The 14,197-nt window shown below is 37.4% G+C and overlaps 1 protein-coding gene across 4 annotated transcripts in view; it reads left to right on the top strand.

Moving 5' to 3' along the window:
* iqsec2b (IQ motif and Sec7 domain ArfGEF 2b) overlaps positions 1-14,197 on the top strand; it is a 166,390-nt gene that overhangs the window by 137,027 nt on the left and 15,166 nt on the right. For all 4 annotated transcript variants that reach the window (XM_056463128.1, XM_056463129.1, XM_056463131.1 and 1 more), the window contains exons 2-8: positions 7,435-7,717; positions 7,796-8,122; positions 9,699-10,741; positions 11,554-11,715; positions 13,006-13,128; positions 13,545-13,711; positions 13,884-14,023. In XM_056463128.1, coding sequence (XP_056319103.1) covers positions 7,435-7,717; positions 7,796-8,122; positions 9,699-10,741; positions 11,554-11,715; positions 13,006-13,128; positions 13,545-13,711; positions 13,884-14,023 — 2,245 coding nt within the window. The remainder of the gene's footprint in view (positions 1-7,434; positions 7,718-7,795; positions 8,123-9,698; positions 10,742-11,553; positions 11,716-13,005; positions 13,129-13,544; positions 13,712-13,883; positions 14,024-14,197) is intronic.

Below are 14,197 nucleotides of genomic sequence, written 5' to 3' on the forward strand. Positions count from 1 at the left end.
TTTCATTTTAAATTTATTGTGTTGGTGTATAGAGCCAAAAGAATTGTGCCGAGTTAGACACAAGTTACAGCGAACTTAGAATTGTGTCGATGTCCCAATATTTATAGACCCAACTGTATATTGATGTATACAGCATGATGTGGTACTATGATTTTCTTGGTAAAACTGCATAAATATAAGGAGTTTCCAGGGGTTTGAAGAAGATAATAATAAATAATAATGGATTTTCAGGTTTGAACTATACCACTGATAAGTACCCTGAATTAAATCTTTGATGAGTTAGGGAGATTTTTTTTCCACCCACATTAGTCTTGTGGCAAACCCCAATCAAAATTTCTACATTTTTTTTATATCTACATCTTTTTATATCTACATTTTTATTTCTACATATTTTTATATGCAGACTCCAGAGTATTTGATTACACCACTTTGGTTCTGATCAGGCACGAAAACAAGAACTATTTTACAAAAGTATTAAAAAAGAAAAAAGAAAAAACTAAATACTTGAAAAATCACCTGACCTTGTATTATGACAAGCCACACCAAATGGCCACTAATGAGGCACATATTTTTGCTTTTTCTGACACCTACTGGACTAGAGTGTGATGTGCTATTATGATTATAAATATTAAAACTGTAAACATAAAATGAGTGCGAGGGTTTGTAAAAAAAAAAAAAAACATTATGGCGAATAAATAACAAATTTTCATGTTTGAATTATTTTTAACTTTAAATTAATTATAAGTTTTAGGCAGATGATTTGATTAGATTTTATTTATCACAGTAAATGCTGGGTTAAATGTGTGTCTTTTTTGGTTTTTCTAAACTAAAGTTATTTAAAGAACCATGAGGAATATTTACTATAATACTTTTTTTTTTTTTGCCATTTAGTTAAAAATATGCAATTATTTTGAGTTCAGATAATTGAATCTAATGAGAAATTGATCTAAGAAACTTTTTTTTTGTAGATATAGACACAAATAGAGAGACACCAGATGTTTAGGGTCATTTTCTTAAAGGGATAGTTCACCCAAAATTATAATTTACTCACCCTCATATGGTTCTAAATCATAATTACAGTTGAATACAGAATTATTAGCCCCTCTTTGACTTTTTTTTTTTAATATTTCCCAAATGATGTTTAACAGAGCAAGAAAATTTTTACAGTATATTTTTTTCTTATGGAGAAAGCCTTATTTGTTTTATTTCGGCTAGAATAAAAGCAGTTTTAAATGTTTTAAATACCATTTTAAGGTCAAAATTATTAGCCCCTTTAAGCTATATTTTTTCGATACAGAACAAACCATCAATATACAACAACTTGCCTAATTACCCTAACCTGCCTAGTTAACCTAATTAACCAAGTTAAGCCTTTAAATGTCAATTTAGCTGTATAAAAGTGTCTTGAAAAGTAAAATAATTAAATATTATGTACTGTCTTGATGACAAAGATAAAATAAATCAGTTATTAGAAATGAGTTATTAAAACTATTATGTTTAGAAATGTGTTGAAAAAATCTTCTCTCCGTTAAACAGAAATTGTGGAAAAAATAAACGGGGGGCTAATAATTCAGGGGGTTTAATTATTCTGACTGTAGAATTATTGTGGTTGTGAAAAACTGTAGTTTCTTTATTCTGTTAAAAACAAAAGAAGATATTTTGAAGAAAGCTGAAAACCTGTAACCACTGACTTCCGTAGTAAAACAATTGTAACAAATTTGAAGTTAATGGTTACAGGTTTTCAACATTCTTCAAAATATCTCTTTTGTGGTTGACAGAAAAATTTGATCTCATTAGAAACAACTGAGACAAACAGATACAGAGATTTTCTTTCCTAAGGATAAAGAGTAGCTTAAAAGGCAATTGCTGTGTCTTCCTTCCTGCCCTTCAATCTTTTGTCCACCCCATACAAATACAGGAAAGCATCCGTATAAGGGGTGGAAAACACAGACCAGCACAACAGAGAAGGCTGACAGCTTTTAACAGACGATAAACACTAAACACCTGTGAAAACCAAAGTTTAATATGAAGGCGGCAACATATACAAGCACAGCAAGAGATCGTGAAGCTGATTGGGCCAGAAACTCCAGCCTCTTTCATGTATCAGGTCACTTGTTCTGAGCTACTGACTTTGGCGAACCACACCAGCGCACTTTGTGTAATGTAAATAAATAGAGGGAGAGAGAATGGAAGAAGGGAGGGTTTAAGCACCGCCATGTGACTATGTGGTGGTGACCTCCTGACAGTCGGTCATAACTGCAAAACGACTCTGAAGCCACAAAGTTCAGCACTTGTTGAATTCCAGGAGCTTTCAGTGCCTAATTTGGACTTAAAGGAAGCGAAACCTCCTCTAGTTCTCAGGGTGGATGTTTATGCATGTGGTTTTTTTTGCGCTTGGTTAGGTGTTTTGAGTAAATGTGGTAAGTGCAAAGTTACGTTCCAGTTTTAACATCTGTGTCTATGATGAAAAATAACCTATTAGGTGTCTGTTTTTCTACATACAATAGAGAGTGACAAAGTTATTGTGTTTTCGTACAGACTGGCTCTTTCTGGACAGGTGTATAAGGGTTACCTGTTGTTCCATGTAATAAATAACAAAAATATAGTGTCTGTGTGGGTTTGAAAGAGGAAAGCATATTTACACAATGTTAGAATAGTTACTCATAATGTCTGAATTGCAGTACATTAGCTTTATGTGATAATATCTTGCCTTCAATAACCTATTCTGACTTAGTCATACAGAACAGGAAGTTGCCTGCAGTGATTCAGAAGTACCCACTGACTGTCCTGTCAGAAAGCTGTGTCAGGATTATGAGTCCAGGTCACATGCTGTTGTGTTTCCCATGCAAAACCCAAGGGTCGACGCCTCTGCACTGGGGTGACTGACCCTGCCTTTGCGTCAATAGACTGTTTGTTCGCATTCTGTTATTTCTTGTTGTAGTGTTTACAGAATCTTAGGAGAGATTATTAAAATGTCGGTGTGAAAGGTGTTTGTGCCACCAGCATGACTAATATACCAAATTGTGAACACTGAAAAAAATATTTATAGATTTTGTTAAAGGTTGGTGGCTGCAAACAATTTATATGGGCTGAATTTAAACAAACAACTGAAGTTGAGCCTTACTAAATTGAATATGCTTGTTTAAATTCATCCCATATAAATTGTTTGCAACCACCTACCTCAAAAAATATTTGTAAATCCAATAATTTTTTTTTTCAGTGTATAGGCTCCTTTAAAGCATGTTATTGTTTGTCCAACTAGTCAGAATTACGATTTCTTGCAAATTTTTAAAAAAGAAAACACGAAATGTGTAGAAAAAAAACTGCACTGTGGCAGGATGTGAGCCATATGTAGCAACCATAGACTGTAAATATATGGACGTAGTATCCGTGATGTCACCTATAGGTTTCTGAATAACGCAAAAGAAGCTACACGTAGGCGTGGCCAACTGTCAGCATGTCATCGCACCGACTGCGGAATACCAAACAAGGCCAAAGAGGCAGAGCGTGAGCGGAGCTACAGACGCTGCTAGCATTTTGCTTAGACGGGCTTTTCTTAGGGATCAATGCAATGTGCTTGGTTGTATACTATATCAATAGTGTTTAGTCTTTTAAAAACACTGTTGTAACACATTGAGCCACTAAACATTGTTCTAATGACGTTTTTATACAGGAGGAAAACACGAATGACTTCCAAATCCAATCATAACACTGTATGACAACGTTTCAGACTGTTCTATAGCCTACAGCTAATCAATCTGTCAGATTCTGGAGTGCTTTACAGGTCTAAAGAAAATAAATGATAAATTATTTTAAGTAAAACAAATACATTTATAGAGATGGTACATAAGTATATAATTGCACTCACCTGGAAAATGGATTCAACTTGAATGGTTTGTGAGCACAATTAAGAGCACAGCATGCTATAGTATCTGATAATTGCAGAAAATAATTCCAAAAGGCAATTGACTGTGTAAAGCCACATAAAACAAAACAAAAATACGATGTATATGCCCAGTTCAGTGGCTAATCAGCCAGAATCAGCTGAGGTGACGAGGCAGCGAGACCTTGCTGTCTCCTTATAGTGGCCACGCCCTTAATTATGCAGACTTAATATAACTTTATGAGATCAAAACTTGTGAGTTATAAAAAAAATCCACCCCCCCCCCCTCACACTTGTCATGAAGGTTAATATTAGCTATATGAACCAAAACCATCTGTAGATGCGTATATTTGGGTCGTTGGTTCTGACGCGTTTGTTGCTTGAACGGGTTAATAATAAAGTGAAACGTCCATACCTTTGCAAATAAAGTTGGATATTCCAATCCATTTATTGTCCATTTTGTCAAAATTAAAAAAGTAAACATCAAAACAAATATAAACCCGTTCTCACAGCCATGACGGTCAAAAAGTTTGTTTGACCTTCTTCTACACCCCTCAGCTCCTCGTGAGGAGAGCATAAATACCATATACACCCTCTAGTGAAAATTGTAACCCATAAATGGCTCCAACACCATCTTTTGCACCAGGCTGTAAACCAGGCTGTTTTTCTCAGCTGTAAAACTGGCCAAATTACCATTGCAGTCAGAAATCATCTTGACTTCCTGGAGCCAGCCCCCAAAGGCGAGTTGATGAATTGCAGTTTTAGTTACTTCCAAGCGAGAGCGGGAGATTGCCGATTGGTAGCAGCAAAGAAAAGCAGGTACTGTATGTGCGGTAGCAGTAACACAAAATAGAAAATACAAAATAGCAATCCCAACATAAGGCGAGAAGATAACTCCAAATGCATTTGCAACTACACAGAAATATGATTTAAAAAACTAAAATACCTGCAGTAAATTTTTAGGGGTAAAAGTGCTGGGGTTCTCCTATTTCTTTGAAATCCAGGTGTTAAAGAAAGCCCATCAGATTACATATGATATATCCCATCTTCTTTTTCATTAATTTCAGATCCTTCCCTCAGGATCTCGGTATAGGTTCCTTTGGCAAAGACCAACAGATTTAAATGTACAAAATCAACCAAAAAGTGCTCAGAGGCATCTTAAATAACGTGTCGGTGCTCTTTGGGTAAGGAATTAATCAGAATAAACAGCAAAAATCCATCCAAGGCACTCAAAAATGTGGAAAAAATATTTAAAAACCTTTTTTTCACATGGCTAATCCTCAAAAACCTACGCCTTCATCAGGGTAAGAGTGATCAGGTGCATCGGGAGTTTCTTTTGAATGCTATGGTCTCATGTTACCCTGATAAAGGCAGTTCTTTGCCAAAACGTGTAGGTTTTTAAGGATTAGCCATGTAAATAAAGGCTTTTAAATATATTTTTTCCACATTTTTGAGTGTCTTGGACTGATTTTTGAGATTGAAATTTTCATTTGTTCTTTGTGTGATTGATTTGCTGAATTTTAACGGGAAGAGATAGTTGCTGTTTTTAGTACTATTAATGTTGTTTAATGTTTGTCTTAAGTTTTGGTGTGATAAATGTGTTGTAAATATACTATACAGCAGAACAAATCACCCCGAAAGGGGACAATAAAGTTTACAGTAACAGTAACTCTGAATGGCTTTGCGGCAGTTTTACAAGCATTCAGAATGCCTTATCACTCAAATAAATACATACTATCAACTAGGGGTGCGAACATACACTGGTCTTATGGTTTGATTGCAATTATCATGTCATCGATTCGTTCAATTAGATATCATGATGCATTGACGATGCACTGCTTTCTCAATTTTTTTTTTACTTAAAATTTTTTGTACACGATTTTGTCAGATATATGGACTGAACTTTTAATTTTACCTGCTCAAAGAAAACATGCTTCTTATTGTTCTTAAATGAATTAAACATCGAAGCAATAACAACATGTTGAGCTTTGTGTTTCTTTGCTCAGTGAGGGAGAGAGATGGCTTTTGTACAGTGTTCTGGGGGGATCTTGGCTTCTACCTTTAGTGTCAGTGACTGACTGTCACAGCAAATTCACAAGCAATGAAATGTCCTCAGGTGTAGAATTTTAATAAATTTCCTTCGTCATAGTCTGCTGCTTGCACACAAACATCTCGCCTCCTTCGCCATAGTATCATATGCAAGTCGCAACCACAACAAATCTGTTGTCAGAAAACTGTTAGAGCATCATAACTGGTTATGGCCTGTTATTAAACCGATAATGAATCATTGTGGTCTGCAACACGATTGGCACCCCTATTAACAGCCACTCAGAACTCCTTAGCAATATCTCAGAAAGTCTTAGCAACTTAACACAATGAGCTAACAACCACCTTAGCTTCACGGCAACCACCATCACATTTTCTGCAGACAATGCAGAACATATACAACATAAGTATGTTATACTTTGGTATGAAGGTCACACTAAATGAAGGTGCATAGCTGATGTCATTATGTGTGTTGCTGCATTTACAGTATATGTTTAAATTAAGCATTTGCTCTGATGATACCCTGTAGGAAGAGTAAGAGATGTATGGCATCAAAAGACTACAAGCCATTAAAAATGAGAATGGGCATGTGAATAGAAGATAGGGACGTGTAACTAGTGTAGAAATGAGGGGAAACCTGTGGATATGCTAGAGGCGTGCAGTCTCACAAGACTGGCACATTAGTAAATAAATAAAGAGTACTTGATTTAACAGGAATTGAATCTATATGGCATTTCAAGTTTCAGATAGCAAATATTTATGAATTTTACTGTTATTATAATACAGGGTGGGCCATTTATATGGATACACCTCAATAAAATGGGAATGGTTGGTGATATTAACGTCCTGTTTGTGGCACATTAGTATATGTGAGGGGGGAAAACTTTTCAAGATGGGAGGTGACCATGGTGGCCATTTTGAAGTCGCCATCTTGGATCCAACTTTTTGGTTTTTTCAATAGGAAGAGGGTCATGTGACATCAAACTTATTGGGAATTTCACAAGAAAAACAATAGTGTGCTTGGTTTTAATGTAACTTTATTCTTTCATGAGCCCCCTTACATATACTAATGTGCCACAAACAGGACGTTAATATCACCAACCATTCCCATTTTATTAAGGTGTATCCATATAAATGGCCCACTCTGTATATTGTTTAATATATGATCTTTGATTATGGCAACCAAACTGCTATTAAGGCATTCACTTACATAATTTGGACATTAAAACTTTAAAACTAAAATATTACTTCCTTTCCTGGAGTAGCCTTTAGTGTGATAATTCTGGGAAAGCCTGAGGCTTATTTGGAACATTTGCCCTGTTTAAAGCCTTCCTGAAAATTAAAATGCTAAGTCAGTGGAAAATGAATAATGTCATGAATTCCTGAGTTGCTTGAGATTTGTATCTTATCCTCTCATTATGGGGGCGTTTCAGGCTCTAAATTATTATCTCTCTTCCCTCCCTCCCTCTCCCTCTCCCTCTCTCTCTCTCACCCACCCCTTTCAGTGAGGAGGAAACCCAGAGTTCAGCAGCACGTCCTTTTTCCGAGAGTTCCAGCAAATCTCCTTACGTGCACAGTTCTGACCGTTACGGGGACAACAGCTGTGGCCCGCCAGGGCCTCGGGTGCCTTTTGTGCCCCCTCCAAGCCCAGCTAGCCTTGCCTGGGCACAACGTACACGCAACCAACCAGCTAGTCTGGCCCTACGCAAGCAAGAAGAAGAAGAGAACAAGAGGTGCAAAGCCCTATCAGACAGCTATGAACTCTCTACGGACCTGCAAGATAAGAAGGTAAGGCATACATAAAAGAGTCATGATTAACAAGAAATCACATTCTTTAAAGTAAATATAACCACTGTCACTGTGCAGGTGGAGATGCTGGAGAAGAAATATGGCGGCTACTTCGTGAGTAGACGAGCAGCACGTACTATCCAGACAGCCTTCCGTCAGTATCGTATGAACAAGAACTTTGAGCGCTTGCGCAGCTCAGCATCTGAGAGCCGCATGACACGCCGCATCATCCTTTCCAACATGCGACTGCAGTATTCATTTGATGACCGGCATCCTCAACCTCCTACTCCAACTCACTACAGTCACAGTCCAGGAATGGGTCCTCCACATTCTCCAACCTGCACCACAGAGCCAAGCTCTCCACGGCCAGAGTACACCCAACTGGAGGACACTTTCTCCAAACAAGTTAGTATTCAGTTGACTCAATCATAGCAATAAATGCAGTTTAAGTGATAAGTGAAAGAATTCAAACACACTGATTAATAGTTCAGGTTTTGTGTTTTGGGTAATTCCCAATGTTGGCTTTATAGTAAACTTAATCAGGAAGAAGTTTTTGGTTAACTACATTCACAAGAAGACTTGTGCAGGTTAAAGACTTGCACACTGGTATATGGTGATCATTTAAGTGGGATAGTGTCTTAAGACTGGCTCCCACTGTGCGATTTTTATTAATCCTAAATGTCTGCATCATGTCAAACTGCACGAACAGAGTCCCATGTTACACTGTAAGATCCCAGCTTTCATAATGTCAGACTGAACGACAATAAAGATGTGCCAAACACAGAAGAAAACTCTCCCAGAGTTTGACATCATCCATTCGTGACACTTTTACTATCCCAAGTTCTAAAAAGATTCCTCACAGCAAACAAAAACAATCTGTAGTGGAAAATTTGCACATACAGTAGCGTGCCTCAATACCAGAAAGAAAAAAAAACTCTTGATTTTCCAAATTGATCTGATTCAGCACTTTTATTGCCCCTTGGTTTGATGCTCATTGTAGCTGTTGTCACACTACAGGAAAGTGTCTGAAATTTTATGACACTGCCAGAACTTCATCGGAGAGAAACTCTGATCACAACTGCCATTAAGCGGCATGAACATGTCAAACCAACAATCAAAGGTCACAGAGTTTAGCTTAGGACTTCAGGAATCTTTTACAAATGTAATCTAATGTGTACATTTACAGTATATTGCACATTTATTGTGCATATCTATACATCTAAAGCGCTTCACAATCATGAATGGGGGGTCTCTCCACACCACCACCAGTGTACAGCAGCCACAGGATAACGGCACCAGTATGCTCACCACACACTATCTATTGGTGGAGTGGAGAGACAGTGATGGAGTCAATTCGGTGGATGAGGATGATTGGGAGGCCATGATGGGTAAAGGCTGAGGGAGGGAATTTGGCCAGGACACCAGGGTTACACCCCTACTCTTTTACAAGAAGTGCTATGGGATTTTTAATGACCACAGAGAGTCAGGACCTTGGATTAACGTTTCATCCGAAAGACAGCGCTCACTGATAGTATAGTGTCCCCTTCACTTTACTGGGGTATTAAGACTCACACAGATCGGAGGTTGAGTGCCCCTTGCTGGCCAGTGCTTCCGACAGTAACCTAGTTTTCCCACATGGTCTCCCATTCAAGTACTTGTCAGGCTCAGTTCAGCTTAGCTGTAGTGAGTAACCGGTTTTCGGCTGCAGGGTGATATATCCATGGGCTGTCCCCCATGGATTCCCCAAATTTGTCTTAGATGACCAACTCGTAGCTGGAATCCCACAGTGTGAGCAGGGCTTTAGATTGTCTGTATGAAATATTATTGAACAGATTGTTTCCAAAACTGTCTGATCATAACCAGATAATATTAGGGATAAATGCAGCACTATATTGCCCAATCATTTGGTTCCAACACAATAGTTCCTTAAGTTATACAACAACTAACAGCAATCTGATGTTTTTATTTCTTTTTAATCAAGGTGAAGTCCTTGGCCGACTCCATTGATGACGCCCTAACATGTCGTCCACGTCGAGATGACTCCCAAGAAGGTATAGGTGATGGAAGTGGTGTTGTGGACGACTTCGGAGAATGTATATGGAGCAGCAACAGCCATGCATCCTTACGGAGAGGCCTTGCAGATAGGGATCGAGGAGGTACTGGGGGATTGAGCATGCACGAGGACAGCACAGCCACCTCCTATAGTGATGTTACTCTTTACATGGACGATGGACTACCTTCCTCACCCCTTTCTCTAGACCGGGCCCCTAGCAGCACAGACACCGAGTTCTGGGGGGGTGTTGGAAGCGGAGTCGGTGGTAGGGAAGACAGCCGGGACACCGAGGGCGGAGGAAGCAGCAATAGTCGCCGAAGCACACCTTGCACAGAGTGCCGTGATTACCGTTTACGGGGAGGGCATCTACCACTACTTACAATTGAACCACCAAGTGACAGCTCAGTGGACATGAGTGACCGCTCAGACCGAGGCTCCCTTAGCAGACAACTAGTGTATGAGCAGGACTCAGCAGGAGGGTCGCCTCAAGGGACTTTAAAACACAATCCTAATGCTCGTTCAACGTCCTCCACAACTGCACAGGGTCAAACCCGTCCAGCCAGCCGATCAATACCTTCACATATCCCACACCACATGGCTCACCATCATCACCATCACCACCACCACCATCATCACCAGTACCCAGACACCCCTTCGTCATCGTCCTCTCCTCAACAGCCCCCGACCACACCGCTCTCATCTTCCTCGTCAGCACCATTGCCCCCTGGTGGCTTGGAGCAGCAGTGCTGCTCAGATGGGGATAATGACTCACTGAACTCCACCACAAACTCTAATGAGACCATTAATTGCAGCTCAGGATCCTCATCAAGGGACAGTCTGCGGGAGCCCCTACCTCCATTGGGGAAACAGACGTATCAGAGAGAAAGTCGGCATAACTGGGACTCTCCTGCCTTTAATAATGATGTGGTTCAGAGAAGGCAATATCGCATTGGGCTCAATCTCTTCAACAAGTAAGAGAAATTGAAAATCTATCTTGTAACACTTTACTTAAAGGGGGTGTAAGAAGATTCATAATCATGACATGAATTATAATGAATATAAAGGAGATTTTATTCATGCTTATAACAGTCATTGAGTGTCATTAACTCAGTTATGTCATTTTAAATGCAAATGTGACCATGTTCGACTTGTCTTGTTATGACAACCAAATACATCATAAACTGTCTTTGTTATGACAACTTGATATTAACAAGACAACATAACTTGTCATAAATCTGTCATAAACATGATTGTCACGAGCCATTATAATTGTGTTATTAATTTTAAAAGAAAATCATGAATATTTTTCTTGACCTCAACTACAATGGTACAATTTGAATTTGTTAATAAATTGTCATTAAAAGTAATTAAATATTAACAATATTTAAACATTAACATGGCTGTTATAAAATTAATTATCATAGTATGAACACTTTTACTGAAGTTTTAATGACAAACTCAGAAAAATATGAACGAAAATGGCCTTATAATGGCCTCATGACACTCATGTTTATGACAGATTTATGACAAGTTTTGTTGTCTTGGTCAAAGACATTATTTGTTGTTTTGGTGATGTCAAGTTGTCATAAACATGCCATATTCATTACATCTCATCTCATAGATTTACAGGTGTCATGACAGTCTTTTGAAAACCCTTGTCAAGAGTTACCATCTATCTCTTATAAAACAGTCACACCATTTAACTTTGCAAGCTGGTGACTATGGCATTACAAATAACATTGAGGTTATTGAATTAATCTGACAGATTTTTTTATCACTACAGGAAGCCAGAAAAGGGTATTCAATATCTGATTGAGAAGGGCTTTGTGTCAGACACACCAGTGGGCATTGCTCGTTTTATCCTGGAGAGAAAAGGCCTCAGTCGGCAGATGATCGGAGAGTTTCTTGGAAACAGACAGAAACAGTTCAACAAAGATGTATTGGAGTGAGTTCACACATACCTTCTCTAAAAAGCCGCCAAGATTAAAAGGTTGAGTCTTTTAGAAAATAACAAAGGATAGAATTCACTTCAAAGCCATTTGCTTTAAAAAAATGTAATTGTTAACTTTAAATTCAACAGACTCACATGATGCATCAAAAATAAGAAATAGGCAGTATTTTCTTTTCTTAGTAAAACAATTTTTTAAAATAAAAAATACTTATATTTATTTAGTTTGAAGTCTAATGTTTGATGTTTGAAAGTCATTAACTTTATCAATTCTTTCACTTTTTTTCTTTTTGGAAAGTACAGTAAAAAACGTCCTTTAGTGTGGTGTGAAAATTGAAGAAAGCAGTTTATCTTTATTGGTAGACACTTATGCTTTTGGACATTTGTAATAAATAGAGGTGTCAAACCAAAGGACAACAAAATATAATTGCATACTGGTTCTAAAAACAATTCTGAGGTAAAAACTTAACAGGTGGGCGTCATGGATTTTTACAGAGGGCTTCAGTCACAAGATCTTGAATGAAGTCCTTCAACTATTTAATGTTTTAGCGGAATTGCGATTTTAAAAGCATATTAGCATATAGTGTCACAACAGAGGACATGGTTTTCAGTGACTAAACATATCAAGTTCCTATGTTTTTAGAATTATATAGATGAAAATTATTATAAAAATATCACTATTTATTAGATAGTCACTGGCAAAATTAGGCCTGAGAAATTTATTAATGATTTTACGATTTTATTTTTAATTCATAAAAGCTGTAATTTATTCAGCTGTGCTTGAGACAGTCACACTTTTGAGATTTTGCTCAAAAATGTAAAAAAGTAATAAGTAATAAAAATGTAAAAAGTAATAATTTACATCAAAAATGTAAATAAGCAATAAAAGTAATAAGTAATAAATAATATTTCTAACAAGATGGAAGACTTTGTAATGTTTAACCATTTACTGCATTTTACTAATTATATAATTATAGAATACCAATTATATTCATTTTTGTCATGTGTGTCAATTCATATACAATATAAACTCTACATGTTGTATTAGTGATATTTAGTGATCAACTATACAGGCTATATGATGCTAAAAATACTCAATCGTTACAATTACATTCATATTAATTAACACAACGCATTTATTTAAAGAAAAACATTTCTGGTAGACTCCTAAAGTGAAATAAAGCCCTGAAGTAAAACCCTTTAATAGTTGTCTTAAAATAGACTCTAGGACCATGTTTAACAGGAGCATGTTCTGTATGTTTATGTAACATTATTGTCTGCTTTTAGCTGTGTTGTTGACGAAATGGACTTTTCTGGAATGGACCTCGATGATGCTTTGAGGAAATTTCAAGCTCAGATAAAAGTCCAAGGAGAGGCCCAAAAAGTGGAGAGACTGATTGAGGCTTTCAGGTAGCTAAACGTGCTCTCAGTAAATAATGTACTCAGCACTTTAGAATAATCACATTGAACAATGATATCTGTTGGTTACAATGAATATAACAGCATTCATAGGATAGTTCACCCAAAAATGAGTTTACCCTTTATGGGTGTCTACATTCTGTTGAACACAAAAGACACTATTTTTAAAAAGCTATAAAACTGTTATCACTGACATACATAGTCAATGGTTACAGGTTTCCAGCTTTCTTAAAAACATATTTTTTGTGTGTTCAATAGAAGAAAGAAAGTCAAACAAGTAAAGGGAGATGTATCATGGCATAATTTTTTTTAGTTTTGGGTGAAAGATCCCTTTAAGGAGTCATGTTTACAATGTTTTATCTGCCCCTCGAATATTTGCGTTCAAATACTATTTCTCTGTTTTGCAGTCAGCGGTATTGCGTTTGTAATCCAGCACTGGTAAGACAGTTCCAGAACCCAGACACCATCTTCATCCTAGCGTTTGCCATCATCCTGCTCAACACAGATATGTACAGCCCTAATATCAAGGCGGAGAGGAAGATGAAACTGGACGATTTCATCAAGAACTTGCGAGGTGATGTTCAAATCCTCTCTCTCTTAAGCTTCACACATTCACACACACTGGATCTTACTCAAGGGGTCAACCCGCGATCTGCTTTTAAATGTGTCATCTAGCTGTGAGGGATTTTGCAAGTGTATGCTAAATCTCTTCTTGTGTGTCTGTCAACTTTTTCTTCCTTTCTCAGGGGTGGATAACGGTCAAGAGATCCCACGTGACTTACTAGTGGGAATCTACCAGCGCATTCAGAAATGGGAACTGAGAACCAATGATGACCATGTTTCTCAGGTCCAGGCAGTAGAGAGAGTCATAGTGGGCAAGAAACCAGTGAGTACTACCGAGTGGTTTCTCAAAATATGAGTCTGTTTGAATCTTTGAGATTAGTCATTATCTGACTAAAATTTGGAACTGCGCTGTACAAAACTGAATTACAAAAAGTCAAGAATACAAATATTTTTATGTTGCTTTAATTTATTTAAATAAGGTAAACAGGTTTCAATT

Source organism: Danio aesculapii, chromosome 8 (genome assembly GCF_903798145.1).
Source record: "Danio aesculapii chromosome 8, fDanAes4.1, whole genome shotgun sequence".
NCBI lineage: Eukaryota > Metazoa > Chordata > Actinopteri > Cypriniformes > Danionidae > Danio > Danio aesculapii.